This window comes from Pelophylax lessonae, assembly GCF_965119305.1.
Source record: "Pelophylax lessonae genome assembly, chromosome: 13".
In the NCBI taxonomy this organism is placed as follows: domain Eukaryota; kingdom Metazoa; phylum Chordata; class Amphibia; order Anura; family Ranidae; genus Pelophylax; species Pelophylax lessonae.
In genome coordinates, this window is record NC_138780.1 from 111270711 (window position 1) to 111293352 (window position 22642).

The following is a 22642-nucleotide window of genomic DNA, read 5'->3' on the forward strand; positions in this document are numbered from 1 at the left end:
TGTTTGAGATTCTTTAAGAATCTGCTTGAGGCAAAGTAAGACAGGCCAGCAGGGTAAGGGTTTTTTAGTTTCTCTAGGGCGACAGGCTGATGGCTCTATATGTGTAGTTACTCTGGCCAAGAGGTACTTGAGCCTTCGGCCATTGTCTTTTAGACAATTTTTTATTCACCAAACTGGACTTCCTCTCACCTGTTTTCAGTTTGGTGCTGTTTTGAAAAAATGTTTGTTTTTTTTTGCATTTGGACCATCTACCAATCACGTCCCATTCTTTCAGAAATGGTGCTGCCACTTCCGCTGCTCAAGCTGGATTTTCTGGCAGTTCAATTCAGACTATTGGTAGGTGGCGATCAAATGCTTTTAGGTCCTATGTTAGACCTAACCTTTGTATTTAATTTTCAGGTCATGCTAAGGTTATATGGATTGTTGGGCATTCCGTTATTTTATGGGCCCAAAGAAGAGCTGAGTTAAGAAATTATGGAAGTAATCTTGGATTCTCAACAGCTGTCGTGAAAATTTTTGTGTTTAGTAAGAGAGGTCTTCTGTGGACTGATCTGTGTGCTGTGTTTAATGATTTATGCGTCAGATGGCCTGCCCCTGATGTACTTATAATTCATGCTGGGGGGAATGATCTTGGATTTAGAGAGAACATTGACCCTATTTTACATATCAGGGCAGATTTTTTACACTTTCAGTCTGTTTTTCCTTTATGTAGACTTATATTTTCAGAAATAATTTCACGTTTGCGATGGCAAACGTGTTAATAGGTCAATCGCTAAATTTATGGTTTCTATTGGTGGTCTGTCTTTTAGACACTCTGACATTGAGGATCTTTTGGATGGTTTCTATAGAACCGATTTGATTCATTTGTCTGACATTGCCAATGATATATTTAATCTGGACCTCCAAACTTACATGAAATGGCCTTAGGCCTGGTGGTGGTGCCATGCTCTTTTTCCTGACCATGGCTTGTGGGATGTTTTTGTATTTAAGTAGTGTAGTCTGAGCTTTTTGGCTGGACTACGGTATATATGTTTTGGTGTTAATAAATTTGGTTAGTTTGGGCTCCTTGGCCAAGCTATAAAAAAATGTTTGTTATTCCCACATGTTAAGTTTATTTATTTGAATAAAAGGCCACGGCCATTTATATCAATGCAAGAAGAAGTGTCCTGTGTTAATCCTTTACATTTTAGTAAATAAGTTTTAATAAAAATAAAAGAAAAAAGTTGTTTAAACTTTGTCTTTTAGAGTTCTGCCTACGGCACCATAACTCTTGCAGATAAACCCCAATGAGAAAGGGTGTAAAACAGTGTGCACAATATTGCACTAATTTAGAAGGGATGCAACCCATAACAATGTAGTAAGGAAAGCATCAAAAACAATGATAAACATTAAATGACTGTAGTATAGCACTTTGTGGGGGGTATGTTAAACCCCAAATGTCCAGCTATATTGTGTAGGGAAGTAGAAAAAGGGAAAAGGACCACCCTTCAAGACAGCTAAACCCACATGAAATATTTTGCAAGATAGCATTCAAAGAACAGCTTATAACATATTATAAAATATTGGATATATAACTAAGGGTATTAGGCTTGACAGTTTAAGGGAACTGGGTAGACTGCTCTAGGTAGTGTAAGTAGAGTTGGTATCGCACGCAATTGGGCATGGCTGATGTCCTGACCATTAAATCATCTGGATGGGCTGCCCCTGTTCAGGGTAGTCTACGAGTAGCAGGGGAGGGGCCAGGCTAGCGTCGGTGATTGCATACCTAACAGCGTGTGGAATGCTGGTTCTAACAAATCCATCAGTGGGGATACATTCGGCCATGCGTCAACCTACAACTTTGTATTTTACCTGGATAGACTGGTGCACTTTAGCACCAGTCACATGTGAGTGCTATATTTTATTTATTTGATAAAGTTGACTTTTTACCATACAATATTTGCACTATGGAATTGCGTTTTCTCCCTATGAGAGAGAGCTGCCGGTGCTGCAGATCACAAATTGGGAGCCTGTAGTGCGGGGAGCAGAGATTATCTACTATAGCCCTGTGGGGGCTAACAAGCTGTATGAGACCAAGCCTGATGAGATGAGAACCCACCCATTAGGGGGGTCACAAAAGTGGAGGTGGTACATCTGACAAGCCTTTACACTTTCTTCAGTAAAGGACTGTTTAAAAGCACCAGTGATTGGAAATAATAATCATCTTCCCTATTCTCCCACAAATACACACAAATTAATTGTCATCTACTGTTCACTGTTTATCATATTCTTCAATTTTACTATAGATTGATATTTGCATGTGTTTATCATTTTTCTATTGCATTGGTTCATATTTTTATGATGAGAGATCATGCACGTCTTACATTCATTTTATTGAATGACTATATTTTTCAACAATTACATCTGATTGTTTTGATTGTCAATTAGATACACCATTTTCTGCGCAGCACTTTATATTTATTTTTTAGATATCTACACTGACCGATTAGGGAGTGATTAGTGCAAGCTGCAGTACTCCTTAGCCTTAACACCATAGTAGCTCACAGGATCACTACAAAAGTCAAAGTTACTCTTACATGTCTAGTGAAGTCCAAGTATAACACCCGTGTGCTCACTGACGTCAATTGCTTCTGGTGAGCAGTGGTTTTTATTTTAGTGTCTTTTCGGCGGCTTAATCTTATTCTTGCTTTTATGTCTTTACTCAAATAAATGTTGGGACTTATTACGCTGTGAGAGTTTTCTCTTGCCCCTTATGATATTTATTATATTGGAGATGTCTGATACAGATAAGAAGATCGGGGGTGTCATAGCCAAGATATGCTGGTGCTTGTGGGATCTGCTTGTTAGAGGCTATTCCTTCATCTTTCCTAGCTGTTAAAGGGAGAGGAGAAGTACCTTGAAGCTGACCCAGGCTAATACATGCTGAGTGCAATATACCTCTGTATGTAAGGTTTTTACTCTGGTATACCTTCTAGTTGTTGGTGATAGGCTTGCACATGAAGATCACTGCTACCTGGTGTTGAAGCACACGGGTGTTATGCTTGGACTTCACTAGACAAGGTAGAGTTTGTTTTTCACAATTTCTTTTATGTTGTGTATGGTAATATTGTTTATGTTAAAATTTTGGAAGTGCTGCATGTTATTTACTGCTAATGTTTGGTCTATACAGTATCTATCCTGATGCCAGCTGCTCAAATCTAGTTTGTGTAGACTTCCTTTTTCTTTTTCAAGAAGGGATCTCCAAACTTTCTAAACAAAGAGCCAGTTTACTGTTTTTCAGATTTTAGGGGGGGCCAGATTGTTGCCACTGGGAGTAGAAAAAACCCAGCAACAGTGTGGGAGTAGACACTATTTTGGACTTGTTTGTCAGTGGGAGTAAAAAAAAGTTACATAGCACCTATAGTCAGTAGAAAGAGGAATAGTGCCCCATCAATGATATCAGTGGGAGAAATAGTGAAGAGAAATAGTGAGAGAAATAGTTTATATCAGTGGGGGAAATTATGCCCCATTGTCGGTGTTATTGGAAGAAACAGTGCTCCATAATTGGTGTCAGTTGAATTAATGGTGTTCTAAGGGGCAGATAAAGGCAAGCAAAGGCCCATGTCTGGCCCACGGGACTCAATTTGGAGACCACTGTTTTAAAGTTGCATGACAAAGCAATTGTCAGGCAAACTATCACAACACTAAAAACGAAAAAAAAAAATTGCCTGATAATGAAGGGATATATCCAAACTTATACTAGAGTAATTAAAAGAGAAGTATTTTTTTTTCTTTTTTTTTCTTAGTCATACTTACCTAGGTGAATGTAGCATCGGCAGTTTTTAGGGAGACTGAACCGGTTGTCGGTCCAGGCATGTGGCCGGATCTTGCATTAGTCTTTTCAGATGCTGATCCTTACCCTGGTTTTAAAAGTTGTTTTCTGTTGGCCAGCACATACCTGACAATAAAAATTGTGTTGCGCTTTACATTGCACTGAATAGAACTAAGTCTGAAATAGCTGACCGCTATTTGGACGAATTTCTTCAAATATTGGTTTTATCTGTACTAGCAAAAGTGTGCATGTTTGGGGATATTAAAAACGATTGCATGAGCAGTGTGAAAGGAATAATAATGGGCAGTATTGCAGCAGGGGAGTTTGGAGGCTATAAAGGCATTCTTTATGGACAGGAGATTGGAGTGTGGAGAGTACAGCATTTGGTACAAAGGATATGACAATGTTCGCTAAGTACAGGAGAAAATTGTAAATGGTATGATGTCAGGCAGTATGTACAGGAGAGGATTGTGGAACATACAGTATGTCAATGGGCAGCTGGAAGATTGCAATGATTGTACCAGTGGACATTTTATGCTGGAGAGGAGTGCTGAAGGTATGACTATAGAGAGTAGCGCAGAGGCTATGAAATCCGGAGAGACCCTCGGTCGGTATCTCGACAAGCCAAGGGGAGTAAGGTATGTCCGGTGCAAAATGAACAGTTTTGTAAGACGGTCGGAGAGTTTGGGAGATATTTTCCTTGATAACTTCAAGGATCGAGATAGACTCAATGGAGGGGGGTGCAGATGGGAACTGAGCTCAGAAGGCGTGTCTGACCTGATAGTAACGAAGTAACACGTGGGGCGGTAGGGATTATATTGTGCTCAATTCTGCAAATGTGCTCAGGGCTTCCCCCCGTAAGAGATGCGAGAGGTAAAATATTCCCCTGCCACTCCATTGCCCTGAGTCCGGCAGGGAGTGGAATTCGGCCAACACCGAATTATGCCACAGGGGAGTATATGTGTGCAGTGCCGGGCATTTCAGTCTATCCATCACCACCTCCCACACTCTACTATAATGGTAAAGCAGAGAGTCGGACCACCCTTAATCTCATTGCCCCTCACTCCTCTCAGGATGACCGGCAGCGAGTCTCCGGTAGGGTGGGACCACCCAGGGCACAGGAGCAGAAGAAAGCACTGCTTGTCCGTTTTATCCAGGTGGAATAATTGGGACAACTGAGCAGCCAAATAGTAAAGGTTGAAGTCGGTTAATGCCACCCCCCCCAGATTGGAAGGGTTTTTAAGTTTACGCCAGGAGAGCTTGTGCCTGCTGTCCCCAAACAAATGCCTTGAGCAAAGATTCCATCTGTTTAAAGAATCTCAAAGGAAGGTAAATTGGGAAATGCCAGAGGATGTATAGGATCTTGGGGAGGAGAACCACTTTAATGAGATTGACCCTGCCCATAACACCCAGGGGTAACTTAGCCCATATTTGAGTCTTAGATTTAATTAAGGCATATAGAGGTTGGATGTTGTCTGAAATATAGTCTCGGGGGTTGGTGGTAGCCAATACTCCCAAATATTTTATCCTTGACACCCGTTGCAGGGTTGGGTTGGATGGAGGGTAAGAGGGGGAAGGGTGATCAAGGGGGAGAATCTGGGACTTGTCCCAGTTTATTTGAAGACCTGAATATGTGCCGAATTGTTTTATAAGGGATAAGGCCGTGGACAAAGATCCGTCAGGGTCCGCGAGGTACAGTAGTGTGTTGTCGGCATACATGCTGTTTTTTTCGGTCAAGGGGTCCATACACAGTTCATGAATGTCAGGATTACTTCGGATGGCGATGGCCAGGGGCTCAGCTGCCAAAGCGTAGAGCAAGGGGGAGAGTGGGCATCCCTGTCTCGTCCCCCTGGTAAGGGGGAATGCCACAGAGGTCCTGCCGTTGGCCAAAACCTTAGCAACAGAAGCGCTGTACAGCAGTCTAACCCATTTAATGAAGCAGGGCCCAAGCCCAAATCTTTCCAGGCACTTTCAGAGGAAAGTCCACTCAATGGAGTCAAATGCTTTGGCCGTGTCCAGTGTCACCACCACTCTGTTACCAAGGTTTGCATGCCATGCTTGAATATTCATAAATAATCTACGGAGGTTGAATGAGGTGTTTTTCCCTGGCATGAAGCCTGACTGGTCTTCGTGAATTAAGGAAAGTATAACTTGGTTAAGGCGGATAGAGAGGATTTTAGCTAAGATTTTAACATCCACTTGCAGAAGGGAAATAGGGCGATAAGACTCAGGGAAGCGAGGGTCCTTACCCGGTTTGGGGATCAGCATGATTAAAGCTGCCCGCATAGAAGCAGGCAATGTGGTTTCCTCAAAGATAGAGTTAAAAAGTGTCAGTAGCCGCGGCAGGAGGGTCTCAGAGTAGTGGGCATAGAATTAAATTGGGAGTCCATCAGTACGTGGGGACTTAGATCTAGGGAACCTGGACATGGCCTCCACGAGCGGCGCCTCAAGAAGCGCTACCTGTTCCTCTGTAAGTCTGGGGAACTCAACCCGGTCGAGCAACATGCACATGTCAGTAAGGTCAGTGGGTGCCTGGGAGGTGTAGAGGTTACTAAAAAAGGAGCAAAACCGGTCCGTCACTCCCTGGGGGTCTGACATGGGGTCCCCAGTCTCAGTCTGTAGGGTAATGACGACTGGAGACCCATCCTCACAATGAACCAAGTATGCCAACAATTTCCCAGCCCGTTCTCCCAGTTCATATACTTTCTGCTTTTGGAAGAACAGCTTGGATTTGGCCTGTTCATGCTCAATCTGAGTGACCAGGAGAGGGGTCACTCAGAAAACTTGCCTCGGCCGACAGAAGGTCAACCTCACCCCGGTGGTATGCCTCCGCTGAGCCCGCTTTATACCGCTTGATTTGGGATTGCATGGTAGATCGACCGTGTAGTTTGAAGGCCTCCCACACTGCCAGGGGGGATGCGGTGCCCTCATTATCTTGGAAGAATTGTCCCCAGTGTGTATCCAGGGACAAGTCCTCAGGCAGCAGAGACAACCATATCGGGTGAAGGCGCCATGCCAGGGGCGTTACATTGGATACCAACCATCACCCATAGGGGCTGTGGTCTGACAGGGACCTAGGGGAGAAGCCCGCGGCCAGCAATCATCCAATCCTGGACAACAGAATCAGATCTATACGAGACTTTGAATGGTGTGTAGCTGAAACGCAGGAGTACACCCACTGATGTGGATAGAGGGCACGACACGTGTCCACCAGGCCCACGCTCCCCACCAGGCGAACAAACCTGGTGGAAATGGGCGGCTCAGACAGGCAGGGACTGGTCTGCAATCTATCAAGACTGGGATTCAACACAGTATTGAAGTCTCCCAACCAGACGGCTGGAACCACCGGGTTGTGCGACATGTATGATAGGCCCTCTGCGATCAAAGACATGGAAAAAGGAGGGAGGACATAAAAGGCCAGTATCAACCAGGGTTCCCCAAACAGCAGTGCATGTACAAATATAAACCGGCCCTTAGAGTCGACCCGAGAATCCAGGAGGAGAAAGTGGAAAGACTTAGCCACCAATATCGCTACTCCCCTAGAATGGGAGGTATACACAGAATGATACACCCAGCCAATCCAGGGGCGCTTTAGCTCTAGGTGCAAACGGCCGTCAAGGTGGGTTTCAACCAAGACAAGGATATCCGCCAGGTGCTTTTTAAGGTTGGCAAAGGCTGCAGAGCGTTTAACCTTACCCCTGAGACCTCGGGCATTCCAAATCATGAGTTTTAGAGCCGCCATCTATGCGGGGGTGTAAATGGAAGCTTGTGTAGCATAGGGATCTCGGGTCTCATCTTAGCACAGGACAAAGCGCAAATGTAATAGCAGTAGAACTGAACACTAAACATATTACCATTGCCCACAAAGCTCAAACATACATCGGCAGTACAATTTAGATCGGTTGCATAAAAAAAACAAGAAAAGAGCACAGTCCAGAAAACAATATCCCCCCACCTCGCCCTGCACCAACCCCAACTTGTGTGGGCATAGGTTCCCGAAAAACCCTGAAAAAAAGTCCCTGTGGTAAAAAACTGGAGGGGAAGGGAGGAAGGCCGCACAGTGGAAGACTGCATCAGCCCAACAGGGCTCAAAAAGAAGGTCAGCACAGCGGGCCACACATAAAAAAACATGGGGAAAAATTCAAGAAGTAAAGAAAAAAGGGGAAACAAAAACACCACAGGGACCTTACACCTGACCAAAGCAGGTGTCGGAGGCGAAAAAGCGCTGGGTGACATGCCATGAGTGGAGCACATCTCAGACTCCGAGATGGATTTCGGTTGTGCCTAGTCCCTCCATCGGGTCCAGCAAAGGTGTGCCCCCACAGCAGGCCAGTAATGTGTGGGAAAAGGCGCCAGTATGAAGAGGATCCATAGTCCGACAGTACACAGCACCATCACCAGGCCAGCAATATAATGGCAGACCAGGGAGAAGGGGAAGTGTGGTACAGGGAGGGCAACAAGAAAAGGGAAAGGCGCTGACAAGTAGAGAAACAACAGGGCCAACAGGACACAGTACTCATCTGAAGGAGCAGAGGCGGCCTCGTCATCGGTGAATTTTACTGCAGGTAAGTCAGCCATGGGCCTCTAGACGCTCCAACCAGGTGATCAGTGCTTCAGGATCCTCAAAGAAATGAATGCGGTCCTCCCCTTCTACACGTAATCTTGCGGGGTACATCATGGCGTACTTGAGATGTTTGATCCAGAGTCTTCGTTTGGCCTCAGAGAAGCTCTTTCACCTCCGTTGGACGTCAGCCGAGAAATCCGGGAAAATAGCTACTCTGCTATTACCCATGGGAATATTACCCTTCTCTCTCGCCAATCGAAAGATGGCGTCACGGTCCCGAAAGTTCAGAAATTTTGCAATAAATCTTCTTGGGGGTGCTCCCTGGGGTGGTGGGCAGCCCGATAGCCTGTGGGTCCTCTCCACCACGAATGTAGGAGAGAAGGACTCCCTGCCATAGGTGCGGATTAGTAGCTGCTCAAGGTAGGTATTGGGGTCCGAGCCCTCAGAGCCCTCGGGGAGACCAATGAATCTCAGGTTGCAGTGTCGCAGGTGATTCTCCATGTCGTCCTGTTTCTGCAGAATAAGTGTGACCTGTTGCTGAAGCCTGTCTGTAGAATGCTGCAGGGGTGGCAGGGAGTCCTCCACACCACCTATCCTACGTTCTGCCTCCATGACCCTCTCTCGCAGCTGCTTCATGTCCTGGCGTATTAGTGAAATGTCCACCTCAACCTCGTCTATTTTTGACGTTAGGGTGGCCTGGCATGTAGAGATAGCCTCAAGCAATGCCGCCATATCTGCTCCTGCTGCAGTGCCTGGTTCTGTGCCCGGGTCGGTGCCATCTTGGATAGAGGCCTCTCCGGCCTGGCGGCGGAATTTTTCCAGTTTTGGGGCTGCTTCGGAGGATTTTTTCGACGGTGACATGGCCGGCGGGTGCCTGCAGTGTCTCGGTAGAAGTCAGGGTTAGTTCTGGTGCTGTGAGGGTTCAGGATGTGAAGTGAAGGATGTGTATCCGACGGAGCTCCAGCTACTCACGTCTTACCGCATGTTGCACCAGGCCACGCCCCCTGAGCTTCCAGTTTTTAGTTAGATCTTGTTCTATCAATACATGAATGGTTCTTGGTTACTAACCTACTAAAATATATGTGGACCTATTTTAATTCTCCTTATTTGAAGTAGGTGGTCGTACATGGTAAATATAGTATAGTCTAAGCATGCCATTTTTTGTTGCCATTGCAAGAACAGTAGATTGGGTGTTTTTTTCTTAACAAAACATAGGATGCCACAATCTGTACCGCACTGTTTAAAAAACTGGAAGTATTCTATTTTACACATTGTACCTTCAAGCAGGCATTAAAGTCTACATATAACTTTTTTTTGTTTTGGACAGGGTGGAGAAGAGATTGGACTTTTGTCAGATTATTATTTGTGGTTTATGATTTCATTGGGAAGATTTTCCCACATTTTCTTTTAGAATAAATAATGATAGGAAATATCTCCAGTGTGGACAGAGATTGAAATAAAACCCTTTTACAGTAAAAATGGGGAAGGGCTAGAACCTTTTATCAGGTTATTACGGAATGAGATTGGAAGATAAGGAAGCAACTAAAGGAATACAAGACCAGAATGGGATGTATTTACATGTCCAACAGCATCTGCCAATGTGTTTTGTGGGCTATGGGGATCCCCTTTCATCAGGGCTGGAACTGTGCTGAGGGATCATTAAGATGGATAGTTGCTAAAAACTGTGTATTTCATCTATAAAAACTGCTTCATTGATCCCTCAGCCCAATCCAGACTTTAATCCTCAATTATTCAAGCCCTGTTGAAGTTGGATCTCTGTAACCCCTTAAATGCTTTGGCACATCTTGTTGAGTACAAGCAGATCCTATTCTAGACTTTTACCAGTGGAGTGGCACTTTTGTCTTTCAATTTCTTTCCATGATTCCACAGGGACTGCTCTAAAAGGGGTCCCTGGAACCAAGCAGCTGCCTACCAATCTCCACATATCTCTCATCATAAACCATGAGAAACCAAGCATTCCAGCATTCCTCACTTTCTTTACTATACATGTTAATTTAATGGTCTGTGTAATCCAGGCCCTGTGACAACTGAAGAGTAATACCCAACAGGTTTAAGGAAATTGAAAACTTGTGAGATGTAGTTGCTCTTTTTAGGTCCATCCCAAACCTAACAAAAATTGCCTGGAGCTGGATTTTAATCCAGGTCATCACAAAGTAAATATGTTACTTATCAGGATGAAGGTGCCTAGTTTTCGTGTCTAGCCCAATGTAGGATGTGGGATACCTGCTGCTCTTTTTTATTTTATGGTAAAATGCCAAAAAAAAAAACAACAAATGTTAAAACTAATGAAAAAAATGAGTGCTGGTAATATAGTGGACTTGTGTGCATATCTTGTGATGATAAATAAATATATATTCAAGATAAGTGATATAAATAGTATCTGTATCAAAAATGTATAACCAATGTATAAATAGTTTATGATACCTAATAAAATGATAAAATATACCAAATAATATAAGCACTGTAGTAATATATATTGTGACATAGGTGATGATTTAAATCATAAATGTGACAATGGTGATAAAATATAAATAATTAAATTGCTGGATTTGCATAAAATCGCATATGACTGACAGTAAAATCCTTAATATATAAAATTATTAGTGCAACTGGTGAAATAGTCCATGATAGTAAATAAATAAATAAATAGAATCTTCAAAGTGCTTTTGTTCTCCAATTTTGTGTTTTTGGTAAAAGTAGGCAATTTTTGCTTCTTACCAGATCGCTTTAGGTCTCAAGGACCTAAATCGCTTTTGATCTTTTTAAAGGATGGATCAATCCTCCACCAAACTTGTCCACTCCAGGTAAGTAGTTGATGTTCTAGGGTGGATTAGGATCAGGATAGTGGTCTCAGGCAGATGTATGTAAAAAGAAATAGTGGGGAAGCCAAAAAAATAGTGTAATTCCGTTTTTTATTAGATAAATAAAATAAAAGTAAGAATTGGCTGCTTACAATGTGAAGTGCCTAGCCTGGCACTGGGTGGAAGTGCTGTTTGCAAATTGGGATCTGTGGAGATGACACTCTAGGTGTTCTGTCCTAGAGAGTGTCTCACACACAGCCTCTGGTGGCGTGGCGTGCGTTCCAGACAAAGCGGAAGTGACGTCACTGGCTCTCTTGATTTCTGGTATACAGAAGACCACAATGCATTTTGCGTTTATCGCGTCCTCAGAGCCAGCGACGTCACTTCCGCTTTGTCTGGAACGCACGCTACCGCTGCCACGCCACCAGAGGCTGTGTGTGAGACACTGTCTAGGACAGAACACCTAGAGTGTCATCACCACAGATCCCAATTTGCAAACAGCGCTAGGCACTTCACATTGTAAGCAGCCAATTCTTACTTTTATTTTATTTTTCTAATAAAAAACGGAATTACACTATTTTGTTGGCTTCCCCACCATTTCTTTTTACATACATCTGCCTGAGACCACTATCCTGATCCTGATCCACCCTAGAACATCAACTACTTACCTGGAGTGGACAAGTTTGGTGGAGGATTGATCCATCCTTTAAAGGGATCAAAGGCGGTTTAGGTCCTTGCGACCTAAAGCGATCTGGCAAGAAGCAAAAATTGCCTACTTTTACCAAGAGCACAAAATTGGAGCACAAAAGCACTTTGAAGATTCTATTTATTTATTTATTTACTATCACGGACTATTTCACCAGTTGCACTAATAATTTTATATATTAAGGATTTTACTGTCAGTCACATGCGATTTTATTCAAATCCAGTAATTTAATTATTTATATTTTATCACTATTGTCACATTTATGATTTAAATCATCACCTAAGTCACAATATATATTACTACAGTGCGTATATTATTTGGTATATTTTATCATTTTATTAGGTATCATAAACTATTTATACATTGGTTATAAATTTTTGATACAGATACTATTTATATCACTTATCTTGAATATATATTTATTTATCATCACAAGATATACACACAAGCCCACTATATTACCAGCACTCATTTTTTTCATTAGTTTTAACATCACAAAGTAAAGCTGTAGTGGTGTGGAAAACTGCAGCGGAGAAACGGCGAGCAATATGATCAGTAAATAGAAAACTCACCTGCTTGTAAGGCATCACTCTCTTGCTGTTTAAAAAACTGTAGGGTCTCTCTCACCAGCATGGTAGCAGCACCATAGAAGCCAGCAAGTTGTTTTTTTCTTCCTTAGCTTCTTTATCAGTCTGGTTTCTTTGCTCCCTTAGCAATTCAGTTGCTGACAATTTGCCACCAGTGACAGGATAGCAAGTGTGACATGTGTGCTATATTGCTTGTCTTTTGCTCCTGTATATTCATTTCAAATGTGCACAAAATGAGAATAAAATGTTATGTTATGTAATGTAAATGTGTATCACAATTCAAATAACTATATCTATAGTTTTTCACCTTGGGGAGCTGTCTGACTGATAATATGGAAGACATACTGAAATGTAATAATGCTATGTTAATGGTAAATTCAAGAGAAGATTGGAATCATGCTGAAGCAGCTTTTTCATTTCCGACTTACAAGCGTGTTTTTTTTTTATTTTGTATGCTTTTGTTTTACAGCCTCACATTACCTGAGAAGCTGGAATATATTGTCAATAAATACGCAGAGCACTCCCATGATAAATGGGCCTATGACAAGGTACAGAATATGTGATATTCACAATATGCTTATCTAAAATATTAGCATACACAGTGTTCTTTCAAAAAGAAAGTGTGTTTCTCAGTAAGAGTACAGTATCAGAAAACTTGGTTCACAGCAAATATTTATGCACAAATATGTACAGTATGTAGATATATTATCAGAATGGAATATTAGGCATTATGGCTTCTTTCTTTAAAAATTCACAATTTTTGTTTTCACGCATTGATAGGCACTGCAGACCTTAAATGGCTTTAAACAAGGAAGAGTTTTATTTTGGAAAATAAATGAATCCAAAGTAAGACATAATTGTATTGTATTGACAGTCAGAACAGTTTTTTTGGGGTGTAGCACTTTTTAAACACATCACCAACTGTTATTTTGGGGTGTAGTACTCAAACATCACTACAAAAGCTATCACACTATCTTTCTATGAAAAACAACATGACTCTCTAGAAAGGAATGTAAACATGTTAGTATGTGTAAAAAACAAGGTGTGTGAATTGGGTGGAAATAAAGGTTTAAATCCAACCCCAATTCACCAAAAAGAGGTGATCAAATATAGGTACCAATGATACACAATAATAACTGAGGTGCTGTAAAAATGTGAAAAATATTTATTAGGCACTTATGCCTGGTGAAGGAACTGACCACATATATGAACACAAGACATCATTTAAAATCATTAAAAAACACACAAGCAGTGGATATGCATCAACTGGGACCAAGAACATAGAACTAGTAGTGCGGTTCAGAGCATATAATAGGATTACCATACAGGGTGGAGAGTATGGGTAGTGATTTTAAATGATGTCACCTCTTTTTGGTGAATTGGGGTTGGATTTAAACCTTTATTTCCACCCAATTCACACACCTTGTTTTTTAGGCCTTGCTCATTGGGATCAATAGGTACCCATCCAGATACCCTTGAGTGTGACATTTTTATTCTTATAGAGGCCATTCCAGGAACCAACCCCTTCACATTTTTTTCTATGTTAGTATGTGTGAATTACCATACATAACAAAATGCTTTTATACACTTTCATATGTTGTGCAACAAAATGGTAAATAATCAATAGTAAGAATTGTGGTTCACAACAGATTTAAAGAGTTTCATCATAATTTTAATTTCCGCAAAGATCAGGGTGTTTTTTTTTTTTTTTTTACTGCAGTCTTACCCATTATGTTAACATCCTGCAGCGTGATGTAGCATACACCCTACTTTCTGCATGCATTCTTGACTGCTGAGAAGCATAGGCTCATTTATGAGCAGCTAATAAACCAATACCTTGCCCCCCAAAAAGACACAGAAGCTGATTAAGTTGGAAATAGGGCAAGGCCACAGCTTTATTGAACTTTGCAAAAGTAACAACTTTCCAAATGTACCAAACAACAGTGCCAGTCACGGTTATACTGTGAGCACCCGACAATGCCAGTCACAGTTCTACCGTGAGCACCCATAAAACATAAACTTACATAGTCTAAGAGGCCTGTCCTTACCATCAGTGCCAGACAGACATTAGACTGACCCCAGAATTTAACTTGAGGGCATAGCCCATAAAGCAACATCAAACATCAATTGCTGGCAAGGTCAAAACCACCAATAAAGCTGTGACAAAACATCACAATGGGCGGGGGGGGGGGTGGCCAACTCTTGTAACAGCTTAATCTCCTCAGAGCAAATGGATGTGTCCCAGTGTAGCCTTTTCCTAGAGTTCAGGCTCCACCCAGACACCTCAGGTCTTTGTCGCCAATCCCAAGGGAGCTACTTAAATTCTCTTTTAGGTTCACACCCACAGTGATGCCATGCTTCCAGCAGTCAAGGCTTCCTTTCCCTGAAGGAGGTTCAAGGGGCCTTCATTTCTGATTCACCTTTAATTCACACGATGTTGCAAGAAGTTCTGATATCAAAGGTGCAGCTACATAGCCTTTGAAATCAGTATTCCACTTACTGCCTATGTTGTTACAAATCTAAACAGGTGCATCACTGAAAATGACTATTGGTGAGTGACATACCCAACTTCATACATGTTAGGATTCACTGCAATCATCTGTAATGACAGCCATTATTGTGCAGTAGCACTATTTAACTATTTAACCAGGGCTTCTTTTGTAAGAAAACAGGTGAAAATGGGTACACAAACAAAGAAACACTTAAGAAGAGCACACACTAAATGCAGTAGAGTTAAAAGGTTTAATGTTAAAATCAAATGCAAAATAGAAAAAGCATGTACTTAACACTCCCAGCATGGACACCTCTCTTTGTTTACACTTGTCCTGGATAGCAGTGATGTCTGATGGAAAATTGCTGCAGCTGAAAGACAGATCAGAGCTCTATACAAAGGCACAGTGTGATGCAGGCGATCTCCTGGATGATGTTACATGCGGGCGAAGCAGTGGGCATAGCTACACATTTCGAAGGACCGTCTTTTTTGTCTAACCTTCCCTAGAGAGAATACTGTGATTGCTTTATACAGGAGAAGAGGAAGGGCACATACTACAACACTGCCACCCATTATTCTCAATACTAACAAGACCAGCAGCTGGCAAACTACATAGACCAGATGAACCATATAAAAACAACTAACAGAAACAAATATTTTTAAAAGATATACATGAAATATGGTAGCACTGGAATACTAAAAAAAATGTCTAACTTATATGGAGGTCCTATAAAGGCTCACTCCTACCTTGTTGTTGGGCTGCAGTCAGGCATATTTAAAGAGATCCTATCAGCAACAATTATAAATTACATGTAAAAGCAAAAAAAACTGCATTGTCAATTCTTACTTACAGAGTTTTTAATCTATCAACAATTTTACATTCACTTACAACATGTTTTTGAACTTTTTTTTTTAATTTGTCCACTCCAGGAAAAGTTTATTCCCTAGCACAACCTCCCCCTCCTTGCATGTCATAGCATTCTCCTCTCCTCGAAATGTTGAATTTCTCTGTATGCTGGCAGTTGCTCCACCCCTCCCTTCACCTTCCACCATAACCTTTTATGCAGTAGCCAGGAGAGAAATGAAGGAGAATACTATAGAATATAATTCAAGCGACAGCCCTGAGTCTGCTGTCACATCCTAGATGGCAGTGCAATCGGCAGTCTCAGACCTTTAGAATGTCTAACGTTAATGGAGGCCTTTGCAGGTAAATTACATGCATACAATATGGTAAACACACATAATCTTATTAAAAGATTTTTGTTGAACGGAATGGTCTGGCAACAGGGCCTCCTTAAAATTTTTTTAAAATGGAATTAAAGCCTAAAAGTAACGATTCATAAAAATGTTTCTTCTGTTCCCAGGGCCCATACACACATAGGGGGTCCTGGCATCCCAAGGGGCTGGGTGTCTCGGCACTCACACCTTTACCTAGCTACCACCCTCTTCTCTCCCTCCAACCCCTGCAATGAACAACAATATCTTCCAGCTCCAAGCCGAGCGGTAGCAAAATCATCACTCCAACACTCAGACAATCACCATTAAACTGTAAAGCTAAGGGAGGAGCTGAGTGGGATTGGGGGAGGGGCCAGCAGGCAAAGCATCAGGAATGAGACAATCATTCAGATCCAACCTCCGCAATGGATCCTGCATGGAGAAAATCGCTGCTGAACTGTGAGAAGGGGAACAGTCGAGTGTGACCAGGGGGAGGGGCCAGCAGGCACAGAATTGGGAATGGCACAGTGGGATCCCACCTCAGCCATGGATCCTGCATGGAGACAATCACCAATAAAGTATGAGAGGGGGAGAAGCCCACTGAGACCAGGGGGTGGGCCAGCAGGCACAGGAGAGGCAATGGCATGGGAACCCTTAGTCTCAGGTACCGGTGCTTTATTCTCTCTACAGGATGTCACCTCTGGATTGGGATGTCTCATGTCTGAATATATGGGGATGTCTCCTCTGGATTACGCTGTCTCTTTGCTGAATATATGGGGCTGTCTCTTTGCTGGATTGGGCCTTTTCTTTGCTATATATATGGGACTGCCTCTTTCTTGGATTGTGCTGTCTCTTTGCTTGATTGGCTGGGTGTGCTTGCTAAAAACATCTGTCTGCACCATGTGCCTGTGATATCATTCATCAGTAAAAACACGTTTTTCTCATTGCACTTGGATAGTGCTTAATAAAAAATGTTTGCTATGGATTTTGGTTCCTAAAGTTTGACTGTCTGATGTCTTGATCTTCTGCCTGTTACAGCCCTGTTATTTCACCTAATTATGTCTGTTTTTGACTATAACCTAGTATAACTTAATTTTTTACTTTGGTCACCCTTAGGGCCAGTGTTGAAGGGTTTTTGTTTGCTTTAGAACTACATCTCTCCCACTACAACTGTATGGGAAGTCAAAAGCAGCTTGAAGTGATATAAAAGTCTTGTTTTTTTTTTGTTTAAAAATAACAAACATTTTATACTTACCTGCTCTGTAGAGTGGTTTTGCACAGAGCAGCCCCGATCCTCCTCTTCTCAGGTCCCTTGCCCACGCTCCTTGCACTTTCCTCCTGCCTAGTGACCCCACAGCAAGCAGCTTGCTATAGGGGCACCCGAGCCAAGCCACTGCTCTATGTGTCTATGGCTCAGCCCGCCCCCTCTCTCCTCATTGTTTCACTGACTATGACAGCAGTGGGAACCAATAGCGCCCACTGCTGTCTCAGCCAATGAGGAGGGAGATTTCCTGGACAGCCGAGACTTTCGTGCAACATTGCTGGATCAAGATGGGTTTCAGGTAAGTATCAGGGGGGCTGAGGGGCGCTGCTGCACACAGAAGGTTTTTTTTTATATCCTAATGCATAGAATGCATTAAGATAAAAAAAAAAAAAATTCTACCTTTAGTGTATTTACATTTGTTTGCTATATCTTTCATTTCACACAGCATACCTAAAAAAAATTATTTTTAATTCATACTTACCGGTAAAATCCATTTATTGAATACATCACGGGACACAGATCCCTAAATGATAACATATGGGTTATATAGCCACCTATAGGTGAAGAACACTGGCAACCAATCAGAATTGATGACCCCCTGTATAACCCCCTCCCATACAGGAAGTACCTCAGTTTTGTAGCAAGCAATAGAAGACCCCATAGAAGAGGGGAGGGACCTCTGTGTCCCATGATGTACTTCAAGAAATGGATTTTACAGATAAGTATGAATTAAAAATCAATTTTTCTTTTCGAACATCACGGGACACAGAGCCATAAATCATAACATATGGGACGTCCCAAAGCAATGCAACTGAGGGGATGGGGACACCAAAAAATACCGCCATCTGACCCTTAACAGAAGGATTACACCGCCGCCTGCAGTACACTGTGGCCAAAAGCAGACTCCTCCTGGGTCCCAACATCCACTCTATAGAAACGAGTAAACGTATGCACCGACGACCAGGTTGCGGCCTTGCAAATCTGAGCCATAGAGGCTTGATGGTGATGTGCCCAAAAGGCACCTACTCCTCTGGTAGAATGTGCCTTTACAGGAAAAGTTGGAACCTTTCCTACTAAACCATACGCCTGGGTAATAACCTGGCGAATCCAACAGTAAATCATAGATTTAGATGCTGCCAACCCCTTTCTGGGGCCTTCTGGCAGCACAAACAAGCTCTCGGTCTCACGAATCTGAGATGTTTCCTGTAAATAAAATTTAAGTGCGTGCATTACATCAAGAGAATGCAATAACCTTTCCTCCTCTGAGTTAGGATCTGAAAAAAAAAGAAGGTAGTATAATGTCCTGATTCAAATAAAAGGCGGACACTACCTTGGGCAAAAAATCTGGGTGAGGACGTAAAATCACCCTATCTTGATAAAATATCAAGAATGGCTCTTTACAAGAAAGAGCTGCTAATTCCGATACCCTTCTAGCCGAAGTTACCGCAATCAAAAAGACCAGTTTCTTGGTCAAAAGAACCAGGAGAACCTGCCCCAGAGGTTCACAAGGCTGTTTTTGGAAAACTGCCAACACCAAATTTAAGTCCCAAGGACACAATGGTGGCTTCACTGGTGGAAGCAAATGCAATATTCCCCGGACAAAGGTTTAAACCAACGAATGGGAAGCAGTCGGTTCCTGGAAAAAAAAACGATAAAGCTGAAATCTGCCCTTAAATCATGCTCAGGGCTAATTTCATATCTACCCCTGCTTACAGGAAGGATAGAATTATCCTGATAATATATGTGCGGGGATGCCATTTCCTGGCTTCACACCAGGCAATGTAGGATTTCCAGACTATGTAATAAATATTTCTAGAGACTGGCTTTCTGGTGTTTATCAGTGTATGAACTGCGGGACCAGATACACCCTGCTCTTCCAAGATTAAGGCTTCAATAGCCAAGCCATCAAATTTAGAGACTGTACAGCAGGGTGGAATATCGGACCTTGACAGAGAAAGGCCAGACACAGTGGAAGAACCCAGGGCCACGTCACTGACAACCTCTGGATTTTGCATACCAAATCCTCCTCGGCCAAGCCGGAGCTACCAGAATTACTGGTTTCCCCTCGAGCCGGATCCTGCGCAACAAATGTGATATCAACTGTACCGGAGGAAAGGCATAGATCAGGGAACACTCCTCCCATCGAGTCACCAAGGAATCCAATCCAACTGCGAGTGGATCCCTGGTCCTGGACTCAAATGTCTCCAATTTTTTGTTGAACCTGGATGCCAACAGATCTACGTCTGGGACCCCTCAGCGTCGGCAGATCATTTAAAAAATCTCGGGATATAAAGACCATTCCCCCAGAAACATCTGTTGACGGCTCAAGAAATCTGCCTGCCAGTTCTCTATTCCTGGAATGAACACTGCTATCAGGCATGGCACAAACTTCTCTGCTCAGGACAGGATAATATCCACCTCTTTCTGGGCTGTTTGACTCCTTGTGCCTCCTTGATGGTTGACATAAGCCACGGCCATGGCATTGTTGGATTGCACCCTCACAGGATGACCCCGAAGTCTGGGTGTCCAGAATTTCAGAGCCTGACTGACTGCATGAATTTCCAAAATGTTGATGGGGAGATGACTCTCTACCCAAGACCATTTCCCCCGGATAGTTGTTTCTTCCAGAACCGCTCCACACCCGGAGAGACTGGCATCTGTAGTCCCCACCTTCCAGGTGACTGCAAGAAAGGATTTTCCCTTCTTCAGACTTCTGGTCACATACCACCAATTCAGACTCTGTCATTCTCTTGGTAGCAGAGATGTGGACTGGTCCAAGGACTAGACTTTTCCATTCCATGCAGACAGAACGTTGTTCTGCAAGGATAAGCATGAAATTGAGCATAGAGAATTGCCTTGAATGTGGATCTTCAACAGTAACAGCATGCAAAGATGTATAGACGGATATCTCAGTCTTACTATAGACCGAACCTGATTCTTCAGGTCTGAGACCCTACTTGCTGGCAAGAAAATCTTTGCCTGTACCGTGTTGACAAGAAGCCCCAGGTATTCCAGATGCTGGACTGGCTGTAGTGCTGACTTTGCTAAGTTCAGTATCCAGCCGAGACGCTTAAAATAATGTACAGTCTGAAAGATATTTTGGTTTAGAGCTGATCCTAATCTAATATCCTATTATAGATATCCCTCAGGACCTTAAAACAGCCAATACTGGAGATAACAATGAAAACCTTTTAGGAGGAACAAACATCCTATCCGGATTATCCCAGTCATTATACACTTCTTGCTCCAAGAGTCGATGCATGGGAAATTACGAGGACTCTGAGGAGGGAGCAATAAGCCTAGGGAGGAAAAAGAGGTTTCCGTAGTCTCTAAGGGCAGGAGCTTAAACTCTGCCCGGGCCATCTCAGCAAGAGACTGGATAAACAATCTCTGGGATTGAGAGGCTGATAGAGATTCCTCTGACTCTGACTCCCCGGAAGTGGAACTTTCAGCTTGACCTTCTATAGGGTCACCCTCAGCTACATCTTCCACATCTTCTGCCCAATCCATAACTGATTCAGGGGGCGGCTCAGGAGAAGGGAATCTAACCCTCCATGTGGTGCTGCAATCCTACCCTCTAGGCTGGCTAATGCTGATGCCAAATTGTCCTTGATAACATAGGCTGTGGCAGAAGTACACAAAGTGGCTACTATGCCTGACAACCGTAATGGCTCAGATTGGCTAATTGCCTCTGGCTTATTAGGAGTAGTAGACATAGTGGAATCACAACTAGGACCTTCAGGGCCTGACAGTGGCATCATAGTGTCTTTTATACCTGTGCTCCCTCCAGCCCTTTTTCGGGCATACATTGCTTTATAGCAAGACAAACTTGAGGTACTAACTTTAACCTCCCTGGCGGTATGATTATGTCTGGAATTACATACCAAAAGCGGTACAATTCTTTTCATGGAAATTTGGCGTTATGTATTATAGGCCTATAATTCTTAGTAATTACTGACTTAAACCTGACCAAAACAAGACTCTAGTAGACATCCCAGATGTGATAAATTTGAAACACAAACGCATGAATTATAATCGAATCAATAATATTATTTTATTATTTAATATATAATATATATTATAAAATTATATTATTGATTAGATTATAATTCATGCATTATATATTATATATAGATATATGTGTGTGTGTGTATATATATATATATATATATATATATATATATATATACATATATATATATATACACACACACACATATATATATATATAATATGTAACGCATGAATTATAATTGAATCAATAATATAATTTTATATATATATATATATATATATATATATATATATATATATATATATATATATATATATATATATATGTGTGTGTGCATATTATATATATATATATATATATATATATATATATATATATATATATATATATATGCATATATATATATATATATATATATATATATATATATATATATATATGCATATATATATACATATATATATATATATATATATATATATATATATACACATATATATATATATATATATATATATATGCATGCATATATATATAATATAATATAAAGTGTGTTTTGTGTTTTGTGCAACGTTTTTTTTTTTTTTTTTTTTTGAATTTCCCTCCCTAGTCCCGCTCCCATGCAGCATTGCTGCTGCAGGGAACGGAACTAGGAAGTGATTTTACCGACGGAGGGACGGAGGAGCGGCGGGACTCTCGGCTGGCGGTCTCAGCAATGAGAGATCATCGCTGGATCGCCAGGATAAGGTAAGAGAACACCGCTGCGCTCTCTGCAATCCACCCCGAGCGTGACTCGGGGTTACCGCTCCTGATATGAAAAATCAACCCCGAGTCACGCTCGGGATTACCGCTAAGGTGGTTAAAGTGTACTCAAGGTCTGTGCCAAGCTTATACAGCCTAATGCATACAACACTGATTACCTGTGCTAGTAACATACACCCACAGTGACTCACGCAACCCAGCTGCTGCTGCTCTGTGTCCCTTTCAGCCTGTGATAGAGGCTAGTGTGTTGGAAACAGTTCCTTGCAGAATGTGCCCTTTTATGCATGTGCGGCAAATTGTGTTAGAACATGCCCACCACGCTGTTTACGCCTGTACTTAAATGCGAAGATTCCTGCGTGCGAATAGGCCTACACCATGGACACAAGACACGAGATCCAGCAGAGG

The 22642-nt window shown here is 42.2% G+C and overlaps 1 protein-coding gene across 7 annotated transcripts in view; it reads left to right on the plus strand.

The window, feature by feature from the left end:
* The window catches only part of LOC309569543 (ryanodine receptor 3), a 1308933-nt gene that overhangs the window by 735329 nt on the left and 550962 nt on the right, over positions 1-22642 (plus strand). For all 7 annotated transcript variants that reach the window (XM_082275412.1, XM_082275411.1, XM_082275414.1 and 4 more), the window contains one exon: positions 12960-13038. In XM_082275412.1, coding sequence (XP_082131538.1) covers positions 12960-13038 — 79 coding nt within the window. The remainder of the gene's footprint in view (positions 1-12959; positions 13039-22642) is intronic.